Here is a 22,927-nt window from a genome sequence, read left to right as displayed (position 1 = left end):
GAAAATGCTGCGGAATTCATTTAGCTGATTATTGTTTTGATCTGGGAGCTGGGATTTTTTCCCCCCCTCTTCCCCGTCCTCTCCCTTTTCCCCACTCTTCCCCCCCCCACATACCCCCCCCAAGCCCTGCCGCCTTTGCTGCGTGCAAGAGCTGGAGAGGGAGCAAAACGCAGGGGTGCCAGAGCCGGCCTTGGGCTCTGCGTCTGCCCGGAGGCGGCAGTGCGGAGAAACCCGGGGTCAGTGCAAGCCAGCGGCTGAGTCGCTCCCTGGGCAGCGAGGAGGGAGGGCTGCGTGGTCCTCTCTTGTCTGGAAATAAAAGGGGTTGGGGGAAGATATCCCGGGCAGGGGGCTGCTGGGGGCAGGTTTCGCGGCTAGGCGGGGGGTGATGCCCATTGGAGCTCCTCACCTCCCTCCGCGGCTGCCCCGGGCTTCACAGGCACCTGGAAACCTGCACATGCAGTTACCCAGCTCAGGGTTTAATCCTGAGCAGCGGATCCAGTGGATCCCAGTCCCGTCCGGATGGATGTGGCTTTCTGAAGAAGAGGAGCCTGCGCAGTGCTGAGTGCGTGAGAGCACATTGGGACAGCAAGAAGGGGCCAAGCAAGCAACAAGAGGCAAAACCGTCAGTGCAGGACCTGTGCCGAGCCAGAGAGGCTGCGCAGGGATCAGGACAGCCCTTTTCCGTAAGGTTGTCTGCGGGGTTCAAAGAGCCGCAGCATCGCCGGCCGTCTTGTCTTCCCGCCTTGCTCTCCACCCCAGCAGCAGCCCCCCACCGTTTTATAGCTCTCCCCGGCCAGATGGCCAGAGAGACCAGAGCTGCTAAGTGAATTTTGCTCTTCTTGTTTCTTTCGTCTGTTTTTTTTTTTTTTTTTAAGCAGAAAACTGAAAATTTATAACCTCGATTGGCTGGGCTTTTTTTAACAAACAACAGCTAAATAAACCCCGGGCCATCTGCATTCCTCAAACCCCGCAGCACCAGGCGTAAATCACTGCTGCTCGGCAGCTCGGCGGCAGCAACGCCGCTCCGCGACGGCTGCGGGGATCGAGCAAATTCCTAACGGGTTCCCGGCCGCTCTTGGGACCGCTCTGCACTTGACTTTGGATGCCCAGATCGGCACATCTGCGTCCACTAATGTGCGCAGCGGTAAGACTTTCTAGGAAGAAGGGCTTCCCAAGGAACCGGACTCCTCCCCCAGGATCCCCGCGGGATCTCAAAACCTCTGCCGCTGCCCTGCTGCGTTTGCGATAACCGAGGGGGAGGAGGTTTGGCCGGCTGCTGCTTTAAAAGCCGAGAGCCCCGACACGAGGGCTGAAGTTTTGGCACAGTGACTCTGGGTTTCATCCCCAGCTCGGATGGAGAAGCCAAGATCACTGGATGTGTTGCAAAACCTAACGCTCGGGCTTGTTTCCTTTTCTGCCGCCTTGGAGCTCTCTTTGGAGCGCATACCAGAACAAAAGGCTTTGATCGTTTCGCACTAAGACAGACAAAGAAATCAAAGCCTTCAGCAAAATGCTCGCATTTTAGCAAATTAACGTCTGCTGGTGGAAAAGCTGTTTCAGTAGCAAACCTTCAGCCAACTTGAGTCAGTCTCAGTACTGGTGTGCAAACACCGTGGGCTTTCCTGCATCGCTGTCCTCCGAAGGCGCGGTGATGCAAGCGGCCTGTGCTCCCCCGCTGCCGTTAGAGGAGATAGCTTCGGTCCTGGTGGATTTATTCAGCACCCCTAATCAGCCCTCTTTTGCACCTTATTTTGGCATGACCTCATCTCGATCGGTGCCTTAACTCGGGGCCTTGGGGGTCACGTCGGGGCTCTGACACACACTTGCTGAACGGCCTTGGTCATGTCACCTGAGAGGTGACGGCTGTGCCCGCCCCTCCGCAGCGGGGCAGAGGCTGGCAGTAGCGGGGAGCCGTCGGAGGAAGGGGCTCTGCCTCCCGCGGCTCCCGTCCCCGCAGCTCCCATCCCCGTGGCGCGATCCACGGCGCAGCTTGAGCCTCGCTGGCTAATCGCTCGCCGATACCTTACAGCCATCAAATAAAGAGGCGACAAGGACGTTGCTTTTTTTCCAGGCGAAGTGAAAGCAACAGGCGGGATCTAGCATTGCTTAAACAGCCTTAATTTATGTAATTGCTGCCATTTAAAAACAGAAGCAGATCGGTGGCTGGCATAAATTGTCACAGCTCTGTGGTGTAAAATTGTCACCGTGCCAAGCCGGCAATCAAAGCTTTTTTGGGGCTTGCGGAAAAAAATCTATTTGCAATTGGCAGGGGGAAATCGCTGCGCGTTTCCCTCGCCCTCTTCTCTCAACCGAAGGTCGGGCTGGTCCCCGACCCCCCCTGCAGCCTCCAAAATCGCAGTGGCTCCCACCTCTGCCCGGGCCGAGCGCGGAGGCGAGGGAGGGGGCCACTGCCAGAGGCGCTGCCGGGCCGTGGCCGCGCTCGCTCCCCGGGTCGTGCTGTGCTCGCAGCGCTGCGGCCGGGGCTGGCGGGAGCTGGGCTCGCTTCGTTAGCCGGCTAACGAGCGGGAGGCAAAGCCGGCGTGGGCCGGGGGAACGCAAAAAGCAGCAAACGGCTTCGTTAAGGAGAATTTGTCGGCTTCCGCCTGCCGCTCCCCGGGGAGCCTTCGGCCCGGCACTAATTGAATTAAGAGCATGTGCTCGGTCTCCGTCGAGCACCGTCGCGGCGGGACGAGCAGCCGCTGCGTTTTGCACAAGGCCATTTCCCCCAGCCGGGGCTCTCCGACGCTGGCGGAGCGAGTGGGTGCTGAGGGCGGCCGGCGGCAATGGGGCAGCTCCCAAAGCTGCTCGCGGCCCCGTCGCCGTCCACTGCGGGAACCGAGGAGGAAGCGGCTGCCGGCGGCGACCTGGCCTCGCCGGCGGCAGCCGGGGTTCCACTGCCTCCATCCTTTATTGCATTAGCTCCGACTTCCCCCTCTAACCGGATTAGCGGCAGTCTATAAAAGCCAGGCGGGCGGGCGGAGAGAGGGCGAACGGAGCCCAGCGCGGGAAATGGAGGGCAAAGAAATCACATTACTGCTGCCGGCAGCATCTGGCGGAGGGGGGTCTGGCTGGGGCGAGCAAACCCCGCGGCCGGGTGGCCTCGAGCATCGCCCGGCTGCAGGCGGCATCCACGCCCCACCGGCGGTAGCGTCCCGTCGGAGCGGGATGTGGCACGTGGGGCAGCTGAGGCTGGGTCTGTCCCCGCAGGGGGTGGGAGCAGCAGTCCCCCCCCCGTGTCCCCCCTCCCGGAGCATCCTCCTCCATCGTCCCCAGGCAGGGGAAGGTCCCAGGAGCGGGGTGAGCACACGGGCTAGCACATCGCCCCAGCATCCCGCCCCGGTACCAAACGGCGTCGGTGCCTCTCCCTTTGCAGCGGCCGGACGCCTTCCTCAGCCCGTCCAGCAGCGCCGCCCTGCCCAGCCTGGACGCCACCTCCCTCGGGAAGCCCGAGGGGGCCGAAGAACTGCTGCGGCCTCTCGGAGCATCGGGGCCCCCCGCGCCGGACGAGCCGCCGGTGGCGTCGCGGGTGCCCGCCGGGGTAAGCTGCGAGCGGGGCGGGCTGCGCGGGGCGGCACGGGAAGCGGCCCCTCCCGAGCTGACACCCCTCCGGGGCGCATCCTGGCTCCCGAGCGCCCGGCTCGCACCAACGCTCGCTGCAGCGGCAGAGTGAGCCCAGACGCACCCGATCCGATCGAATCGCTCAATCCCAAATCCATTTAGCACATTCTCTCCTGTCAGCGCCGCATGATGCTTTAGACCCCGGGCACCTCCATCCCCTACCTTTCGGCTCCGGAAGATAAAGGCAGCGGCTCTCTCCCAACCCTTTGTACTGCTGACTGGAGCTGGGGGAGAAACGCGACACCAGCCCTCGTGGCGGTAACGTCGTCCTGCGCTTTAGCCATCTGCCTTTGAAAAGAGCAGGTCGTCAAAGCTCAACTGTGCTTATTAAATACGGGGGAGCTGGGGGAGGGCGGGGGATCTGCGCGGCGGGCTCGAGGCCAGCTCAGTGCCAAGCAGCGATCGCAAAATCGCGCGGGGCCGGCGGGGCTGAGCCGCGTGCCAATCGGGCAGCGGGGCCTGCGGATGGCTGGGGCCGAGTCGGCCCGCCGGCACCGCAGCGGTGCTGATGGCGCGGAGCCGCAGCGCTTGGCCGCGTGTGTGTGCTGAGCCGCTCTCGCAGCACGCGGGGAGCTCGGCATCGTGCCGCACCGCTCCTCCCCGCGCCGCCTCGGCGCCTGCCGAACCCCGGCTTGCAGCCGCCGCTAGCTCAGCCCCTCCCCACCTTGCCATTCAAGCTGAAACGCAGCAACAAAACCAGCTTTTTAAAAAAAAAAACATAAAGAAAAGCTATTTTTCCCCCCAGCCACTTTAATTCCCACCAATGCGGTGAGCTTTATCATGTCCCTCTTTGTAACAGCGATGGCTGCTTTATATCCCACCTCATAGTAAGCCGCAATAAAGCGCACGAAGCGTGCGGAGGGGGATATTGCTGCGTCCATGAGCACATCAGCGACGCCGGGGGCTGGCGGGCTGCAGAGCCTGGGCAATGCAGCTCCGTTTTCGGTCCCTGAGATTTTTTACCCCAAATCTAGCTCTAGGCGGCAGGGATGCTCTGGCATGCAAGTCTCGAGGTGCATCCTTAAGCTGGCTGCTCCCCCGGGGACCGTGTCCTGCCGCTGGCAGCCATGCCATTGACAAGTCGAGGGGAGGGTGGGAAGCATCGCAAAGAGGTGTTGAACATTCAGCTTTTAGAGCCAGACTGCGGCAAGCTGACCCCGGGGGGGGGATAAAAATGCCTCTGGTTTGCACAAAGCCCTTCTCTCACCCCGCACGCCCTGCTCCGACTGGCCGTTTCCCCTTTTGCAGGGTAAAAAAAGCCTAATTTTGCTCTTTCCATAGAGAATTGCCGGTAGAAGCATTGGTTTTTTTTCCCCAACCTGTGACAGCCCAGTTTGCTCTGGTTTTGCTTTTTTCTTCCTCCCGAAGCGCCAAGGATCGTCACTCTGCCTGCATTAGTACCCGCTGGCTTTGAGGGTCCGGATGAGATCGCTGGCGTTGTTTTACTGTGAGACCCTCCCTCCAGGGACGATTAAAAGCGCCCGTCTGGGACACTGAGCCGGGGGAGCCCTTGGCTGCCGGGGAGCCGCCGGTCAGAGACCCAGCCCCAGAGCAGCAGGAACCCCACTGAGAGTCAGGGCAAGACGAAGGCTTTGCTCTGGGCCAGGAAACCCCCCGCCTCCTGTTTGGAGAGTCTTTGGGGGGGGTTTCTGGCGGACGAGCAGAGTGGGCTGCCCAGCCTGGGGTTTGCACGGGGTTTGCACCAGCATCAGCTGCAACCACAGCGCGTTGTCCTGCCCTTCCGCCCTCTCGCCAAATGGATTTATGACTCTCTTAACCAGGCAATGAATAATTTACAGGCAGCATTTAAAGACAGGGGGGAGTTTGCTCCCGTCTCTTCAGACATTTGTTGCTTTTTCAAGTATTTCTTTCCACTCCCACCGCCTGCGTTTCTGCACTTCCCGCAGGCTCGCGGTCGGTCCCGTTTTCCCCGGTGGGTGCTGGAAAGGGTGCAGGTGCTGCAAGGTGCACGGGGGCTGCAAAGGATGCGGGTGCAGCGAGGGGCGCGGGTGCAGCGAGGGGCCCCGCAGCGCAGCCCCCCCGCAGCCGGGCCGCAGCGCGGCACAGCCCCGAGTGCCATCTAGCGTCGCGCCCCGCTGCCTGGCGAGCGCCAGCGCCGCTGCAGGAGCCGCCGCTTTAGCCAAGCGCTCCCCAAACGAGGAGCCGTTGGGCTGCACGGGGCTCCAAAACTGCCCAGGGGAGGCTGAGAGCTGGCTCAGGGCTCCCGCAGAGAAGGATAAACGCCCGGTTCGTGCCTCCGGGGCCGGCCGGGGAGGCAGACGCGGCGACTCCCCGGCCGGGGCAGGATGATGCTCGGGGAGGCTGCGAGGCGGCGAAGCAGCCGGTCTCGGGTAGGGGCTGCCTTTCCCCGGCGTGCCCACAGCGCTGGATTAAGCCAATTAATAAAGGAGGCCTTTAAATCAGCTAATATGAATCCGGCCGATACGCGTGTCTCACTCAAGGAGATTAAGGATGCGGCACTTTACTTCCCCCTTGATTTCATTAGCCCTTCGTGCTGGCGATGGCTAAGCGGGTGCACGAAGCTGGGCAGCCTGGGCCCGGCCCTAGCTTCCCCCAGCTCAGAGCGCAGGAAAAACAGACAACCCACCCCCAAAATCGCTTTTTTTTTAAACTCATTTCCAAAAGATGCTTCAGCGGGTTCCTCCATCCCCCACGGGCAGCTCGACCTTTCCCAGTGCCCAGGAACCACCCAGGAGAAGCAACCGGCTTACAACAAGCCGTGTTCGTCCTCATTCCTGAACCTGCTGGTCTCAGGAGGGGTTTTGGGTCTGACTCCAGCCTCGGGTCGCATCGACCCGGCCCGGGAGGAGGAAGAGGAGGAGAGCCCGGCTCTGCGCGGCAGGAGCTGGCGCTTCAAAGTCATCCCACTGCTTCAACGCTGTTTTTCTTTTTTTTTTTTCAATCGAGCGTAATAAAACATCAGCGACAGGCGAGCGAAACGGGCGGGCGCATGGGCCCTGCCAGCGCGGAGTAACGGCGCGCCGGAGCCTTATCTCGGCCGAGCAGGCGGCGGGGCGGGCGCCCAGCTCCACGCAGGGCTCGTCGGCATGCGGCGTCGCCTCGTGTCATCCACCGGCTTTCATTTCCCCCTCGACCCGCTATCAGCAGCCGGCAGCTGGGCCTGCGCCCCGCAGCGATGCCCATCGCCCGCCCGCAGAGCCCCGTCCTGGAGGGGACGGGGGCGGGCGACGTGGTGTCTCTATTAAGCTGAACCGCGCTCCCATTAAATGCTGTTCGATACAATCCAATTAAGCCCCAAATTGAATAGTGATGCTCCGGCTAATATACCACCCTGCCGCTCGCTGCTCGCCGCGGCGGCCCGTAGATCACGGCGCGCGAAGGGAGTTCAGCGCCGGTTTAATCAGATAAGACGCGGCTTATTTGCAGCTCTCCGCCAGCCGATGCGGGAGGCGCCGGGAGGGGAGAAGGTGCTTTCGTGAGGGGCCCTGAAGGCTTCGAGGAGCCAGAAAAATCTCCCCGTATTTCCTTGCCAGGAGCTGCAAATTGGTGTTTTGTGGGTTCCCAGGGGAACATGTTGCATGTGAGAGCAGAAAAACCCTCCAAGTCGCTCAGCCCATCTCTCAGCCTACATATATTTGGAGGGTGGATCCGGGGGTCAAAGCCATCGTGCCTTGAGGAGTGTGACTTTGAATCAGGAGCTCCTGGTTTTTGGTCTTTCTCCTGCCCTGGACGAGCGTTTCTCCAGGATGGGGAAGGCAGGCGAAGCAAATGAAGGGCTAATTATCTCCTGATGATTTCATGAGCTTTCGTTATGGAAAAGGCAGGAAAACAAGGGAATTTTTCCCTCTGATCTTGCTAAGCTGCTGCAGCAATTTTTCTCAGATATGTAAATCGGCGCTTATCCCATCTTCATAACAACGGCGGAGCCGGGCTTAATATTCACCCGGGGACACGCTATTTAGTGGGGGGAGCGGGGGGGGGGGGGGCTGGGTCACGGAGGCAGCTCGTGGGCTGCCTGGAGGTGCCGGCTTCAGCGCCACTGCGACGACAAGTGCAACGAGTTGGGCCGTTCTCAGCCTCACCGCTTGGGGGGACGTGGTGCCGTGGGGCGGGCTCCCCTTGCCCACAGCCCGAGGCAGCGAAGGGCCGGGGTAGGTGCAGCGTCAGACCCCCTCGCCCTCCCCCGCCATCCGCTCTGCGCTTTCCCTTCACCCCTCTGCAGATGAATCGATTCCAGCGTTTGAAACTAATCGGCTCCATCAAAGCGTCTCCGAGCGATTTGTTGAGTAAATAAAAAACTTGGCCTAAGCAAATACGGTGGGGGGGGGGGGGTCTCGTCTGAGCGGATGAAAGGCTGCGAATCCGCGTGCGTAGCAGCTCCAAAGGCAGGGAAAGCTTCAGAGGATTGTAAATGATGGTGGAAAAAAAAAATGCACACCGAGTGCGAGGAGTTTCAAAGCTTCGGTAATTTCAGCGGCGGATTCCCAGCCTTTCATCCCAGTGCGGCGGGGAGAAAGCAGCCGCATCCCCGTCCGCCTCCCGGGAGGTGCCGGAGGAGCGTGGGGGGAGCACGCCGGGTCCCCTTAACTCTGCCCTCCCCGCGGGCACCCGGTCGCCGTGGGGCACCTCGGCCGGGCGTGGGGCCGGACCGGTGCAATGCAAGCCGAGCCGGGGCTGCACAAGCCGGAGGCGCCCGGGCTAGGGGACCGGAGCAGGCGTCCGCCTTGGCTTTGGGGCCCTTCGACACGTGCCCGGGCCCTGGCGCTGCTGCCGGCGTTCGGGGAGCGTGGAGGAGCCGGCCGGGGGCGAGCGGCAGGAGGGCACCCGCGGGGCTCCTGCTCGGCCCGGCGAGGCCGCGGGTTGCTAAGAGGAGCTTTGTGTTGTGGCGACGGCAGGCGGCGGAGAGCCGGGAGCATCCGCGGCAGCCCGCGGCCCCGCTGCACCGGAGCCGGGAAGGGCCATGACGTGGTACTACCGGCCCTTCTCCTCCACCGTGAGTCCTCGGGGGGGGCTGCGCCCCGCCATGGGTCTGGGCAGCCCCCGGGCTTCGGGCAAGGCTGGATGCAGCTTTCCCGAGCCCTAAGCAGTGCCGACGGAGCTGTTTCACCCCGGGAGGGGGGATGAGGGGAGAGCAGGAGGCTGCTGCAGGCGGTGGGGATGGCGGTGAAGGCGGGGGGCTCAGCTCTCCTCCCCAAGGGGGTTATTCCCAGCACGCGCCTCATTTTCCCCCTCCGCTCCGCTGTCTCCCTGCAGCTCCACCAAGGCGATGCGTCCCTGCCGCCCGCCGACGCCGTGGCTGGGATCCTGCCTGAAAAGCAGCCGTTCCCAGGGGAGCCGGCAGCGCCGCCGGAGGAGCAGAGGTACGGGGGGCTGCGGGATCGCGTGGCCCCGCAGATGCAGCCTGGCCTGCGGCCCGTGCGAGGCAGCACCCCGCACCGCAGCCTCTCTCCCCATCCTCCCCCCGGGGCCGGGGCCAGGTGGTTTCCGACATCTCTGCTCTCTGCTCCGCAGGGGCCAGGATGGCGCCGGGGACCAGGGGGAGCAGGTGAGTGCCGGGGAGCCGGGGGGGGGGCACGGGCACCAGGCCCTGGCTGCCGGCACTGCCTGCTCCTTCCCCCTCTCCGCCTGCAGTCCGAAGGCCCGCGGAGCTCCCCAAGGCTGCGTGCTGCTGCGGTGCCCCCCGGCCCCCCGCGCGCGAAGGCCGGCCCCAAGGCTGCCCGCCCGGAGGCCAGCGAGCTGGCAGGCGCGTGCCTCCGTCACGGCCGGCTCCCGCCAAGGCCCCCGGTGATGCAGCTGCGGGCGGGCCGGACCCTGCGCGGCCAGCCCGGCCCAGCCGCACGGCCCCCGGGGGGGGGGGGGGGGCAGCAGCACCTCTCCCCGTCCCACCGCCCCGCTGCTTCCCAGCCGGATGGGTTTCTAGAGGCCGTTGCGACTATTTCTACAGCGGGCGCTATTGCACACTTTGCACCGCGAGATGCAAACCCTCAGCGGATTTTTGGTCCCTAAACTTTTGCAATGTCCCTCTGAACCCACCTGTGCTTTGAGCAATGTCACGTGCCGAGGAGTGCCACGGCTGCACGTGCGGCACAAAACTTGGCACACAGACCCATTCCTCCAGCAGATCCAGGCTGACCTGTATAAGAGATTTGCCCCTCCATTCTTAGCTGCTGCCTCCCTGCTTTTAAAGATTTGCAAAGCCCCGTAACACCAGCCAGGACCCAGACTCGGGGCAGGGCTCGCCATGGGCCAGAGCTGAGCCGGGGAGCGTGGGCAATCGCAGCACGGTGCTGGAGCCTGGCCCAAACCGGGCAGGCCCCTGGCTGGGCGCCCTGCAGGTGCACGGGGCTGCGGGGCGTTTGGCTTGGCCTCGCTCCAAGGGCCGAGGGTGCTGGGGAGTCCAGGGTGAAGGAGACACTGGGTGCACGCGCGAGGATTTATTTCGGCAAGCTGGGACCTATCCGTACTGGAGCCCCCGCCGTGCAGGCGCCAGCCAAGGCCACGTCCCCAGGCCTGCGGTTATTGTGCTGGAGGGAGTGATCGAGGCAAGGGGGACCCTCAAGTCCTCTCAACTCGGCTGGGAAAGACAGGGGGCCCCCGCGAGAGCCCCACGCAGGAGCTTTGGGCCGGGGGGACGTGCCCATGGCTCACGGCCGGGGTCGGCCGTCCCAGTGTGTGCCAGGCTCCTCGTCCATCCCACGGGGCTGTATTTGGGCCAGGTGTCCAGGCATCCGTTGGGGACAGAGGATGGGTGAACTGTCACTGGCAGCCAGACCCGTGCCGTGGGCAGGGGGCTCCGGCATCCCCCGGGGACCGAATGGGGCCCTGGTAGGTGCCTCTGGGAGCTGAGCACCATCCCGCTGGGAGCGCCAGCGGCCCCTCTCCCTGCCGCGGCTCCGACCTTGGGGAGGGCGCGTGGAGCCCTGTTTTGGTTTGCGCCGCTGCTGAGATAGGGCCGCGCGGGTGCCCTTGCTGCGGGGGCTCTCACGAGGTGCCATGGCAACTTTATCGTCCTTCTGCCTCTCTGCGGAGCCAGGGAGGGGGAAGGGGAACCGCAAGGCAGAGGCGCTGAGGTGCTCTCTGTCCACCTCCCCGTCTGATGCCACATCTGGAGCGTTAAAAATGTGCTGAAACAGCAGCTTCTTGCTGTGGCTGAGTCCCAGGGATCTGTCAGCTAGGTACCTTGGCATCTCCTCCCCGGCCAAGACTGGTGACATCCCAGCCAGTGTCTGGTGGCCCCTGCAGCCCCACTGGCAGCCAGGCAGAGCTGCCTCGGGTGGCATGAGACCCTGGGCTGCTGGAAGCCCCTCCAGGGACGTTCACTGGAGCTCGTGTCCACCTTTGGCCCCAGCTCCCGGCTCAGGCCAACTACTTGTCACATGGAGGAAAAAAGCCAACTAGGTCAAGGCATTGGAATGAAACCAGAGGTGAGCAGAAGCTCCAGCCACAGCCACAGCCAGTGCCAGACCACTTATGGGCTGGTTCCCCTTGGAGAGCCAGCATGGTCCATCCTGCCTGAGGACAAGTCTCGGCAAGCAGGGCAGCCCTGGGACTTCAAGGCCGAGGTCAATGGCTAGGAGGCAAGATGCTAGAGGGTCAACCTCCAGCTCTTCCATGGCTCTGCTCCACATCCCCAGGGGAGTTGCTTCTCCCCCATGGGATTGCAGGAAAGATGGGGAAACACTGGGGAGTCTGCCAGAGCAGCGTGTTGGGATGGAGGGAGAGGTGGATGGAGGGAGAGAAAAAGGTTCACTGAAGGGACAAAAGAAGTATGGATGGAGAAGAGATTAGATGGTTGGAAGAGAAGGAGGATAACTGGAGGTTTCCTAGTCTCTCCATGGTTGGTCTAACCCTCAAGACATCTGGGCTTTGTGGGGCTCTCCCCATCTGTCATTGCCCTGGGGCTGGGGTGAAGGCCCATGCTGGCAGCAGGAGGTCAGCAGGATCCCTTCTGGGACACGCAGGAGACAAACAATTACCGCCTGGCGCTGAAGCGGATGGCAGATGACATCTTGTCCCTCCACCAGCACGTTGCAAGCCTGGAGATGGAGAACAGCAACCTGCGGCGCAGCCTTACAATGCACGAGGACCTGGGCCGCACGCTGCTCAGCGACATCGATGTGGATGTCATGACCAAGGCAGAGATCGTGGACAGGATTGGTACGAGCAGCAAGGGGGACAGGAGGGTGTCAGTGCACCCGGGGACCAGCGGTGCTCGTGCTCTCTTGCAGCCACCCTCAAGCACAAGCTGGCATCTGGCACGGTGGAGGTGCGGAGACTGAAGGACCGTGTGCAGCAGCTGCAGAACGAGCTGATTCGGGTAGAGATGCCAGAGGGTTTTCTGGGCACGGGGAGCAGGGAGGGGAGGCGCAGAGCAGTGCAAAGGCTGGGATACATGGAGGGGCTGCAAGCTGGAGGTGCTGGGGCTGTGCATGGCCCCTGCAGCCCTGAGCAGAGATGCAGCATCAGCATGGGCTGGACCCCAGCAGCATCAGCAGCTCCTCCATGAGGATCTCCCTCCCCCGCCTTCCACCCTAACCTCTGAGGGCCGGGAGAGCCAGAGAGGTGCTCTGAAGCTTGAGGCACAGCACAGGGTCCCCTGGCTGCTCATTCTCTTCCTTCCCACTAGAAAAACGACCGGGAGAAAGACCTGATAATGCTCCAGAGAGCCCACCAGCAGCAGCAAGCTGCACTGAGGAGGTGCCAGGAGAAGGTGGCCAAGATGAAGGACCTGGAGGAGACAGTGAGGCAGCAGGAGAAGGTGAGTTGGGGCAGGCTGGGAGCGGAGAGGGGCAGGCAGAGGGACATGAGGGTGGGCAGCCCTGGCCCCGGGCCACATACTCCCGATAGATGCCCCGCTTCCCACTGTCCCCTTCTGTATCCTGGGAAAAGGCTACAGACACATGCTGGGAGACCCCAGCTATTGCCTCTGGAGAGATGGCTGGACACAAGCCATCCCTGGAAAGAGAAAAGGTAAAAGAGGGTGAGAGAGAAATGCTGCCCTGGTCAGACAGAGATCGGGGCAAACCGGCAGGGAGAAGAGATCCCAGAGGGGAGCACAACTACCTTCCTTTAATGCCTGCAAGCCTCATGTCTTCAAGATTAAGGACACCATCCCTCCCTGGCCAGGCCCTGGCACTCAGTGCTCCCCAGGCAGGAAGGAGGAGCAGGGGCGAAGGAATGCAGCGGGACCCGGCCCCTGCCCGACGGGATGGCTCTGCTCTCTCCGCAGGTGATCCAAACGATGGAGCAGATGCTGGAGGAGCGGCTCTCCGGGGCAGGCAGGAGCACCAAGAAGCCGACGGGTGGGTGCAAGCAGGGCCGCGGGGAAGGGGCCCCTCAGGGTGCCTCGGCCCTGCATGGGCAGAGATCGGCAGCTGGGCCTGGATCTCCCATGGGGCTGCCGGGCTGCTTGCCCCATCCAGCCCCGGGGGTGGCTGGTCCCTCCTGGTGTCCATGGTTTGTTCCTCTGGGAGCTCCCGGCTATGGCGGGAGGGTCCCCGTGCCCTCTGCGACCTCGTGTTCTGGTCCCACAGGCGAAGCCCTGGCCGGGGAGCTGTACAGCGCGCTGCTGGCCGAGAACCGCAGGCTGCGGGAGGAGCTGGCAAGGCCCCGGCACCCCTCGCCCCCCATCGCTCCGCCACCGCAAGATTTGCCGGTGAGGGCGGGGAGCGGCACAAGGGCCTGGGGATGGGTGGGCAGAGCTGTGGCACCCGGCATTGCCAGGAGAGCGGGCGCCTGGCGGTGGGACACAAGCCTAGGGCCACCCCGCGTGGCCGGTGTGGGTCAGGTGCCTCTCCATGGGGTGACAGCCGCAGCCACCTCCCATGGCTGACACCCTGTGAGCGTGGGGCAGGAAGGGAGGTGACACTGCTCTGTGTTTCTGCTCTCCTGCTTGTCCTCTCCAACCTGCAGGACGTCTTTGGCAGCTCGGAGAAACTGTCTCTGCTGGCCAAGCTGGAGAAGGCACAAGCTCGCAGCCGTGTCCTGGAGAGCCAGGTGAGCCTCGCTCGCTCCGCCAGCACCCCATCTCTCCCTGCTTCGGTGCCGCGCACCCGAGGGCACCCTTGGCTGCCCACCCTCGACTGCCTCAGCCGCCAGCCCTGTTCCCCCCTGCCCTGAGCACCCCCGGTCTCTGTCGCAGCTGGAGGAGGCTGCCAGGAGGTGGGGACGGGAGAAGCAGGAGCTCAGCACACGCTTGCTGGAGCAGGACCACGGCTTCAGGGGCTCATCCTCCAGCTTTGCCCGTGACCCGGCCCTGGTGAGTGCCTGGGGCTCAGGCCCCCGCCTGCAGGCCCTGCCCAGCCTGCATTAGCCAGGGATCGCCAAGCTATGAAATGAGATGTGTTCTCATTTCCCACCAGAAGATGCCACCGGGCCCCATGGCCCCCATGAGGAGACACCAGACACTGGACCCTCTGTCCTAGCCCGTGCCAGGAGCAGAGCAGTGAGGCCATGGGAGGTGTTTCGGCTGGTCTGTGCATGGCTGCCCTTCATCTCCCCACCCCAGGACATGCTTTGTACAGGACTCCAGAGAAAGATTCAGAAATGTAATATTCACGCACATAAAGAGTATCCAGTGCTTTTGCTGCGTGACTAAGTTACAGAGCAAATCAGAGGGGAAGCGAAATGTTAGCAGATGTCGGGGCAGCACGACCACTGGTCCCCGGTGGTACGGGCAGGACATTCCCCCGGCCTCTGGGGGTGCGCAGAGCAGCCCCCAGGTCTGGGGGTGCCTCAAGCAGCTACTGCAGGGAGCCGGGAGTGCCCGGCGAGGCTGGGGTGGGCTGGGGAGGGACATCACCCCATCATGCCTCCCTCTGCTGCCGTCCCACACCCCGTCACGGGGCAGACCCCTTCTCCAGGGTGCTGGCTCTGCATAAAATCAGAGAGGGCTGAGATAGGGGATCCCCTAGGTCCCGAGAGGGGATGTGCCTCGGGGCTCCTTGCCCGGTGTGAGCCACCCCAGGCACAGGCGATGCTGGGACTGGGTTCCTCCGGTTTATCTCCCCAGTGGCGTAAGCGCAGCCTTGAGTGAGCTGGAGCAGAGGCAGGGGGGCACAGAGCCAAGGCTGTGCTGTGAAGGCTTCACAGCTTTCTCCCAAATCATATCCCTTTGCTGGAGTCTTAGCATCATATCATAGGGAGCTTTCCAGGACGTAAAGCATGAGTCAAGCTGTCAGAGACATGCAGGCGCAAATCCCCTCTAATTGGGACCAGCTTGGTCCAACACCCGCTGTCCCAGCCCGGTCCCAGGATTGCCAGGGAATGGGGTCTTCTGCCCCCTCAGGCCTGGGGCTCCAGAGGCCTCAAGGTGAGGTGGATGGGTTTGTCCGGGATCAGGATGAGATCAAACCTGGTCCCGACTTCCACGGCTCTCTTGGTTTCAATCTTGAAATTCTCCAGCATCTGGAAGAGAGGAAAAAAGCAGATGGAAAATGCCAAAGATGAAAAAACACAGAGGTCCCAAGGGCCAGACGGGGGCTGGTTTCCCTCACCGCCGGCTTTGGCACTGCACAGGGCTTTGCTGGACTGGGAACTCAGCTTTTCATCACCCTTCCCAACTAGTACCGCTGGCACAACCAGATCGTGCTCACAGGGCACGTGAGCCCTCCTTGATCCCTGCCAGTGCGAGGTCAGCCTGCTCCACCGACCACGGCCAGCCCTGGGACACTGCGCGTACTCGCAGCAGCAGAGAGCTCAGTGGTGAGGGTGGTAACAGGAGCCAGGACTCCTCCGCTCCACTAAGAGCCACAGCAAGGTTGCCAGAGTGTGCCCTAGGCTATGCCAAGTCCCTCAGTGGTGCCACGTCTGAGCGTCTTGCAGCCTTCAGTCCCTTGCCCCTGTGACTGGGAGAGGCTCTGACAAGGTGCTGAGCCCCGGCTCTGCCCGGCAGCGCCCGTCTGCGGGAGGCAGCAGCCTGGGGCGGTGACCCAGCCTGGCCCTCCAAAGCTGCGGAGGAAGCAGGGGGTTTCCTGCCCTGCAGCAGCCGGGGTGCCCCTGCTCTCCCCCGTGGCGGCTGGGCTCTGCTAGCAGCAAGCTGACTTACGTGGATGAGGAAGAGCTGCATCTCCAGCTCGGCAATCCTGCGGCCCAGGCACTGGCGCGGCCCGAATCCGAAGCCCAGGCCCCTGAAGTACTTTGAACCTGTTGCCAGCCAGCGCTCGGGGTTGAACTGCTCCGGCTTGGGGAAGACCTTGGGATCCCGACCCATGGCATAAAGCCCGACCTGCACCAATGTCTGTGAAGAGGTGAAGAAGGACGAGTGCCACAGCCTCCCCACTGCCCCGCGATCCCCTGGTGCAGCCGTATGGCTTCATCTGTGCTTTGGAGACCAGCAGTGCCAGGGCCATGCCAGGCTGGGCTGCTCACCTTGGGGGGGATGCGGTAATCCTGGAGGATGACCTCTTGTGTGGTGTATCTCTGCAGGGTCACCGCCACGGGGTGGAGCCTGGGGGAGAGACAGTCAGGGGAGATGTCCAAGAGGCCACCCCGTGCCGTGGTAACTGCTGGAGGATCCCCGTGCACCAGCTAGGTGTCAAGTTCAAGAAAGATGATATGACTAGGGGACACTGGTCCCCTCCACCCATCTCGTGTGTCCGCTCTGCAGCATTAACCCGTGCTAAGCACTGGTTGTGCGTCTTTCCCAGACTGAGCCTTGCAGACTGCCTCCCCGTGGCACTGGAGAGGCCGCTGAGAGGTGACCTGTTCACCACCTTGGAAAGGTGCCCTGGGATGGTGGTGATCTGGGGCAGCGTTGGACATGGGTTGGTGGCTCTCTTCTACAAGGATCTGCTGCAAGACACCCTGCCGCAGGAGCTCGTTCTCCTTGGAAAGCAGGGAGCTGGGGAAGCACAAGTCCCAGGCACGCTGCGGGATTCCCACGGTGAAAGGGAACCAGAGATTTGGGCAGTAAATGGAGGGGGGTTGTTCTTGTCCGCTGCCAATGGGGGGGAACCAGCTACTGCCTCCTGATTACCTGAGTGTTTCCTTGATGGTGGCTTTGAGCAGCCGGATGGTTTTCAGCATCTTCACCCTGTCTCCCCCCGCGTCCCGCTTGGCGGCCAGTATCTCTGCCCTCAGCTGCTCCTGAATGCCCGGGGAACGCGCTAGCTCGAACATGGCCCACTGCAGCGTCATGGAGGTCTGAAACAGAGCAGAATGGCCAGAGCTCAGAGCCGCCTAGGACCTGACTCCCAAACAAGTCCTGCCTGGTCCTTACCGTGTCCACTCCTCCTGCCATCATCTCGGTGACACTGGCCTTGATGTCGTCCAGGGGCAGCTTGTCCTGCATGAGGAGGCTGGCGAGGATGCCCATGTACTCCTTGGTGCTCTTGCGGTGCAGCCGGAGGTCTCGGTAGACGTTCTGGATGCATTTGTCCGCTGAGGAGACACAGAGCAGGCGCTGCACTGAGTGCCCTGCAGAAACCCAGCCAAGTCCAGGCCTGGCAGGGGGCTAACAGGCTGCCTCAGCAGGCCCATGGGTGGTCCAGGCATGGTCCTGGTGCCGCTGGTGGCAAATGCGTAGGACATCGCTGCCCCCAGGCCAATGGCTTTTCCGTTGGAGTTGCCCTTGCAGCAGAGCACTGTCTGGCTGGGCACAAGAGCCTGGGCGGTGAGGGTAACACGAGGCATACACCCTGCAGGAGGTTTCTACTGGATACCAAAATTTCTCTGATCCTACAAGCCCCTCTAGGAGAGCTGGCGCTGCTGTTCCCATCAAAGTGATGCCCATAATGTGCTCTTCATCTCTCCCAGATGATCCTCAGCTGTTCCAACATCATCAGCTCCTGCTGGGCAGATCCCAGTGAGAAAGCCTTCCCAACCTCGGTGGCCCTGCAGTCGGGTAGCTTTCCCTGCAGGCAGCCCTGAGCTCAGCAGCTGGCCCCGGGAGGTTTCCACGCAGGTCTGATGAGGATGTGCTCTCGAGGTTGTCCTCCCCCTGAGCACCATACCGGGCTGGTGCTCCCAGCATGGAGGCGCGCGGCAGAGGAATGCTCACCCTGCGTGAAAATGGCATCCCACGCTTGGACGTGGTCCCGCCACGTCTTGGCGTTGAGGCGGCGGAGCAGAGCCGGCGGGACGTAGAGCATGGGTGAGGTGGTGTGGAACATGAGGGTCACGGCGTCAATGAAGCGCTGCGCCTCGGGGTCCACGAAGTCCTGCAGCAGGCCAAGCCGCTCCCCGTACAGGACGTGGCACACAGCTGCAAGCACAGCGCGAGTCAAGGGCCCAGGCCCTCCGCAAGGCCGGTCCTGTCCCCCTGCACCCTCCCAGGTCCCCCCTGCCCTGTGGGGGCTGACTCCTGCCTTTCCACGGCTAAAGGGCCCCTGGCCTGTCCTCCTACACTCCTCCAGCTTCACAGGACCATGGAGGCATCCTCTGTGGGGCAGAGCAGGGCCAGCGGTTGATGACCCGCCTGTAGATGATAAAGAGCTGTCCAGCTGTGAAAGTCTCAGCTGGATCTTGTGTAGCTGGGAAGGGAGTCCCGGAGTGGGGCACTGACCCCTCCACACAGCCCCCTCATTTGGAGAGAGCACGTCCCTCTAGACCCTAAGTTTTTGGGGAGAAATGTTGGGCCATTCTGAGGAGGAGGCTGGGGGAAAGGCATCACGTTGCCCGTGTCTGGCACCACGCAAAGGCATAGTTCAGAGGGAAGGTCTCTCCCAGAGGAACTCAGCCCGGGTCTCATCCGGGTCGGAAGCCTGGAGCACTCACACTCCAGGGCAAAGCGGAAGAGCTCGTTGGTGAAATCGGCCGTCCAGCGCTCCCGGCCGCTCTTCTTGATCTGCGCTCGGGCCCGCTGCACGAAATCCTCCCCCACCTCGCTCAGCAGGGGCACGAAGCAGTCCATGACCTGCGGCGACAGCACCTCCTTGTTCAGGGTCAGGCGGTCCGAGCGCCAGGCTTCCCCCGTCCTGCGAGACACGAGAAGAGCCCTCAGGGGCAGCGGGCACTGGCTTCCCCGCCCCTCCCTCTGCCCCTGCGGGGTGCCCATGACCCGCTCCCCCGAGGGCAGTGCCAGCTGGGGCCCTCTGGTGTCCCTGGTCACCACCCCGGTGCTCTGGCATCCCACCATCCCATGTGCCAGGGTGTTTCTGCCTGGCAGGTCCCGGCAGGGCTCTTGAGCCGGGCACCGCAGAGCAAGCGGACCCCAATTTCAGGGTGAGGAGGGAACCTGCCGGCTAGGTGGGACTGCACCCCCCCGAGTGTCCCTCCCCGGCCTTCCCCACCTCCTCACTCACTTGAGGAGCACGCCGTAGGGCTTGTTGCGGAAATCCCGGTAAGCCACCCACGGCGGCACGCTGAACCTCTCCGGCAGCATGCCCTCCGACCTGAAGAGCGTGGCAGTGTCGTGGGGGCTGATGATGTTCACGCTCTCGTAGACACCCAGCTTCTCCCTGCGGCGGTCGAGACGAGATCAGGAGCACCAGTGCCCCCCCGCCGCCTGGGCCCTGTGTCGGGGTTTGCAGCCCCTCTGCCTGCAAGGTGACTGCCAGACCCACCTCCCCAAACCTGCAGCCCACCCCGTGGCACCCCCCGGGTGCCCTGCCCATGGGCAGATGCAGCAGCTCTGGGAAGCGCAGCTGCTCTGCACCAGCCAGGATCCGGTCCTCGGGGCTCTGGCAGGTACAGCTGGAGCAGAGACCTCGCTGGGTTAAATCCTTCAGGGAGGAATTTGGCCCGGAGGGGGATTTTTTTAAGGAGTCAGGAGAGAGCAGGATTTCAACGTAAAGCTATGGCTGACACGAACCAACGCAATGCCCTGGAAATCTTTGGTGCTGCCCTGATTTACACCACTGCAGATGTGACCCACGCCCTCGGGTCAAAAAATGTATGCCCCAGCCAGTGTCGGTCCTTGCTTGGGCAGCGGGGACCATGCGAGTGCTGACGCAGCCAGGTGCCCCCCTTCCAGCCCCCTTCGCGCTGCATGAGCCCCCGCAGCCCCGTGCGGTGCAAGGACTGCCGCCTCTCCGGCGCAGGGTGCTGCACGCTCGCACGCAGACACCCCTGCCCTCCGCAGCCCCCCGCCTCGCCAGCTGGGGGGCCAGGGCAGGAGAGGAGCCGTGGGTGCAGCGAGGACCCAGAGGGGCCTGGGGCAAAGCTGCGCATCCTGCAAGGTCCCTGACCCGCCGACTCGAAGCAGCTGCAGGCAGCTGGCGGCAGGACAAGCTACGGCCCGGAGGGACCCTGCTCAGCGCCTTACCTGTAGATGGGACCGAACTCCTGGAACTTGCGGGCCATGATGTTGTGGATGTTGTGGAAGCCGCCCTCCTGCCAGAAGTGGTAGAGGTTGAGCCAGCCAGTTTTCCAGTTGCCCGGGAGCTGGTTGAAAGGCCGAGCCGCCGGGGCCGGGGCCGGGGCAGAGGGCAGCTCGCTGGCGGCCACGTGCACCGGGCGGCAGCCCGCCGCGTGCCCGTCCGGGGTAGCAGGGTACCGCCACAAGCAGCCAGGCTTGGGCACAGCCCTGGCCAACATGACGTGCGGCCGGGAGAGCGACCGAGACCGGAGGCGGCGGACTGCCTGCGGGCCGCCCCGGCTCCTGCAGCCTCGCTCTTATCCCGCCGGCCGTGGTGTCAAGGAGAGGATCTCCGCAGGGAGCGTGGCGCTGGCTCTCCGCCGCCGTGCCCGCCTCCTCGTGAGTCACGGCTCGCCCCAGGGCCGGCGCACGGTGCAAGGACGGCGCAGGGCAGTGCTGAAAACCTGCAGTCTGCTTCAGGTGGGAGCTGTCTGCGCCGGTGGAAGGGCCATGAGCTTTATTTTGGCATTGGCACCTGGGAGGAGCATGAGCTCCTCTCCCATCAGCTCTGCAGGAGGAGGTGGGGGCAATTTCCAGACATTATAAAGCTCCCAAGAGGAGCGGTGTTATCCTGAGACCTTGAGGAGGGACGTTGAGCGGTGGCACGCTGAACCGCAGCAAGCACAAACGCTATCACAAGCACTCAGGGTGAAGACCGGCACCCAAGCGGAACGGGAGAATTACATGTTTAAGTGTTTTGTTTGGCACCAAACATGAGGGATCACTTGGGCACTAACACTAGACACTGTAGCTTGGCCTTCGTGCACATAATAAATAACAAAATTAAAGTTTGAAGAGATATAGGGAGTGATGGGAAGGGACAGGCCTCAGTCAGCCAGGTAGTGGGGTGGTGTCAGTGTCAGTGGGGTGGTCCCAGTGTCAGTGGTGGGGCTGGGGTGGTCCTGGAGCCCATGGGACAGGGGAGCAAGAGGGGAACAGCGAGGTTTCAGGTGCTTGCGAGACTGAGGGGTGCACAGGGCAACAGGAGCAGCGTGTGTCCAGCCCAGAGTAGCTGGAAGCTGGGGGATCCAGCCCCAAACATGCAAAATATCATGGGTTATACCTAAAAAAGCTCATGACTGCTCAAATCATAGGATTTATCAGTGAGTCACTGTGGGCCCACCTTCTCTGGGGTTTCTTTGGTGCCTGCCTTCTGCTGCTAACCTCCATCTCCCGCATCCTTCACCTCCGCACCCACGCAACCTGAAAACGGCCCCTTCCAGGTCTCTTCCGCACGCCGCAGCCTCCGGCTCTCCGTGCCCCGCGGCTCTCGTACCATCACGCCACCCCCTCGGGGTAGGGGCAATCACTACCCAGAGCTGGGGGTGCCGGGGGGATGCCGGCCGGTCCCCCCAATCCCGGACCAGCGGCAGAGCCTGGTTTGGGAGCATTGGCTGCCGTCGAGTGAAATAACCCCTCAAGCCAGCCCAGGGAGGCTGCATCGGGACCGAAAGTGTGCTGGAATCACCACCGGGACGTGATGCTCATTTCAGTGCAAAAGCTGAAGGAAATGCTGAAAGGTAGAAGAGAAACACAGTGTTCACCAAGCTGTGTCCATAGGGCATCCCTGAGGGTCCCCGAGGTGTCTGTGGAGGGTCCCTGGGGGTTCCCAGGGATCCGTGAGGGGCCCTGTGCTTTCTGGGGTGTCCCTGGGGGCTCTGAGTGTCCCTGGAAGGTCCCCGGGGGTCGCTGAGGGGTGTTAGAGGTGTCACTGGGAGAGTCTCTTGGGCTTTACTGAGGGCTCTGGGATGCCCCTGGGGGCTCTGGGGGTCCCTGTGGTGTCCCTGGAGGGTCCCTGGGAGCATCAGGGGTCACTGAGGGACTATGGAGATGTCCCTGGGGCATCCTTGGAGGTGTCCCTGGAAATGTTCCTGGAGGTGTCCATGGGGGGGGGGGGGGGGGGTCCCTTGGGCTTTACTGGGGGCTCTGGGATGTCTCTGGAGGCCACCGGGTATCTCTAGGGTGTCCCTGGGGGGGGGTACCTTGGGGTCCCTGGGGGTATCGGGGGGTCGCTGAGGGGCCCTGGAGGTTCCTGAGATGCTCCTGGGAGTCCTGGGGGTCCCGGGGGGTCCCGGGGAGGGGCAGCACCGGCTCTAGCTCCGCAGCCCGTCCCCCCCCTCCCCGGCGAGGGAGGCGCAGGGCCGGGCCTGGCCGCAGGCTCCCCCGGCCGCGGCTCGGAGGCAGGCGGAGCTGATGTGGGCAAAAGTGCCCCTCTGCGGTGGACCGGGGGAGTAACGAGGTTGGTGCTCGGGACAGAGTTATCGTCTAAGCAAAATCCCTTATTCCCGGCCTGTGATTAACGCCGGACGGAGGCTGCCTTTTCTCTCGGGGGGGGGGGGGGGGCGGCGAGAGGAAACGCAGCGCAGCGGCACGGGCCGGGCGAGGGACCGAGATACAAACTTCGTGTGACCACGGAAACTATTTTAACGTAAAGCCTTTCTCCCGGCTCAGCTTCACGCAATCAAGCCTTGAAATGCAGCAAAACTCGCCGCCGCTGCTGCCCGGCAGCAGGAAGCCGGCCAGGGTTTCCTTGATTGTTATTCTAGTATCTATTCGAGTATATCTTCTATTATTATTCTAGTATATATTTTATCTATTCGAGTATATCTTTTATCTACCCGAGTATATCTTTTATCTATCCTAGCGTATCTTTTATTATTGTTCCACTATTAAAGCTTAACTGCGGCGCGCAGGTCGCCTGGTGGCGCTCCTGCCCCAGCGGTGGCGCCGGCGACACGGGCTGGCGCCGCTTTGGAGGTGGCGCTGCCCCTTCCTGGGACATGGGCTCGGCGCCCGCCCGGCCCGGCCACCCCCGGCTTGGGCCGCAGCTCCCACGCAGACACCTGGCCTGGGCGAGCAGCTCCGCACCGGAGTGGCGTGTGCCCTGGAGCAGCTCCGGCGGATTGGGATGGTGGCCCGATCCCCACTGCCACCACTACTGTGTGTGTCCTACCCTTTCCCCTTCCCGTCCTTGACGCCTGTGCGTTGTCACTGCCCTGGGCACCTCCTTTTGCCCGCACTCCTGAGAGC

At 63.0% G+C, this 22,927-nt stretch overlaps 2 protein-coding genes across 2 annotated transcripts in view; one reads left to right on the top strand and one right to left on the bottom strand.

The window, feature by feature from the left end:
* Positions 1-14,181, top strand: part of CCDC33 (coiled-coil domain containing 33) — a 49,786-nt gene extending 35,605 nt beyond the window's left edge. Inside the window, exons 13-23 of the mRNA XM_064517724.1 lie at positions 3,374-3,538; positions 8,854-8,960; positions 9,112-9,145; positions 11,562-11,757; positions 11,829-11,917; positions 12,227-12,358; positions 12,830-12,902; positions 13,134-13,255; positions 13,513-13,596; positions 13,742-13,858; positions 13,962-14,181. Coding sequence (XP_064373794.1) covers positions 3,374-3,538; positions 8,854-8,960; positions 9,112-9,145; positions 11,562-11,757; positions 11,829-11,917; positions 12,227-12,358; positions 12,830-12,902; positions 13,134-13,255; positions 13,513-13,596; positions 13,742-13,858; positions 13,962-14,024 — 1,182 coding nt within the window. The 3' untranslated portion in view covers positions 14,025-14,181. The remainder of the gene's footprint in view (positions 1-3,373; positions 3,539-8,853; positions 8,961-9,111; positions 9,146-11,561; positions 11,758-11,828; positions 11,918-12,226; positions 12,359-12,829; positions 12,903-13,133; positions 13,256-13,512; positions 13,597-13,741; positions 13,859-13,961) is intronic.
* Positions 14,182-14,349: 168 nt separating this feature from the next.
* On the bottom strand, positions 14,350-20,076 carry LOC112992459 (cholesterol side-chain cleavage enzyme, mitochondrial). The gene is made up of 9 exons (XM_026115561.2): positions 19,805-20,076; positions 18,843-18,998; positions 18,316-18,515; positions 17,600-17,803; positions 16,820-16,980; positions 16,577-16,743; positions 15,970-16,048; positions 15,647-15,838; positions 14,350-15,006 (listed from the first exon to the last, which is right to left on the bottom strand). The coding sequence occupies exons 1-9, from the start codon at positions 20,074-20,076 to the stop codon at positions 14,884-14,886; spliced, it is 1,554 nt and encodes a 517-aa protein (XP_025971346.2). The 3' UTR covers positions 14,350-14,883.
* Positions 20,077-22,927: the final 2,851 nt, after the last annotated feature.

The sequence above is a fragment of the Dromaius novaehollandiae genome, chromosome 10 (assembly GCF_036370855.1).
Source record: "Dromaius novaehollandiae isolate bDroNov1 chromosome 10, bDroNov1.hap1, whole genome shotgun sequence".
In the NCBI taxonomy this organism is placed as follows: Eukaryota; Metazoa; Chordata; class Aves; order Casuariiformes; family Dromaiidae; genus Dromaius; species Dromaius novaehollandiae.
The sequence above is the reverse complement of the archived record's forward strand: the minus strand, read 5'-3'. Positions and strand labels throughout refer to the sequence as shown.

Excerpts from the sequence above, each read along its gene's own strand:
- LOC112992459 (XM_026115561.2), bottom strand. The coding sequence starts at position 20,076 with ATGTTGGCCAGGGCTGTGCCCAAGCCTGGCTGCTTGTGGCGGTACCCT. Across the intron at positions 16,744-16,819 it reads TGGCAGGAGGAGTGGACACG|ACCTCCATGACGCTGCAGTG; the intron begins GTAAGGACCAGG and ends GCTCTGTTTCAG. Across the intron at positions 15,007-15,646 it reads TGCAGCTCTTCCTCATCCAC|ATGCTGGAGAATTTCAAGAT; the intron begins GTAAGTCAGCTT and ends CCTCTCTTCCAG.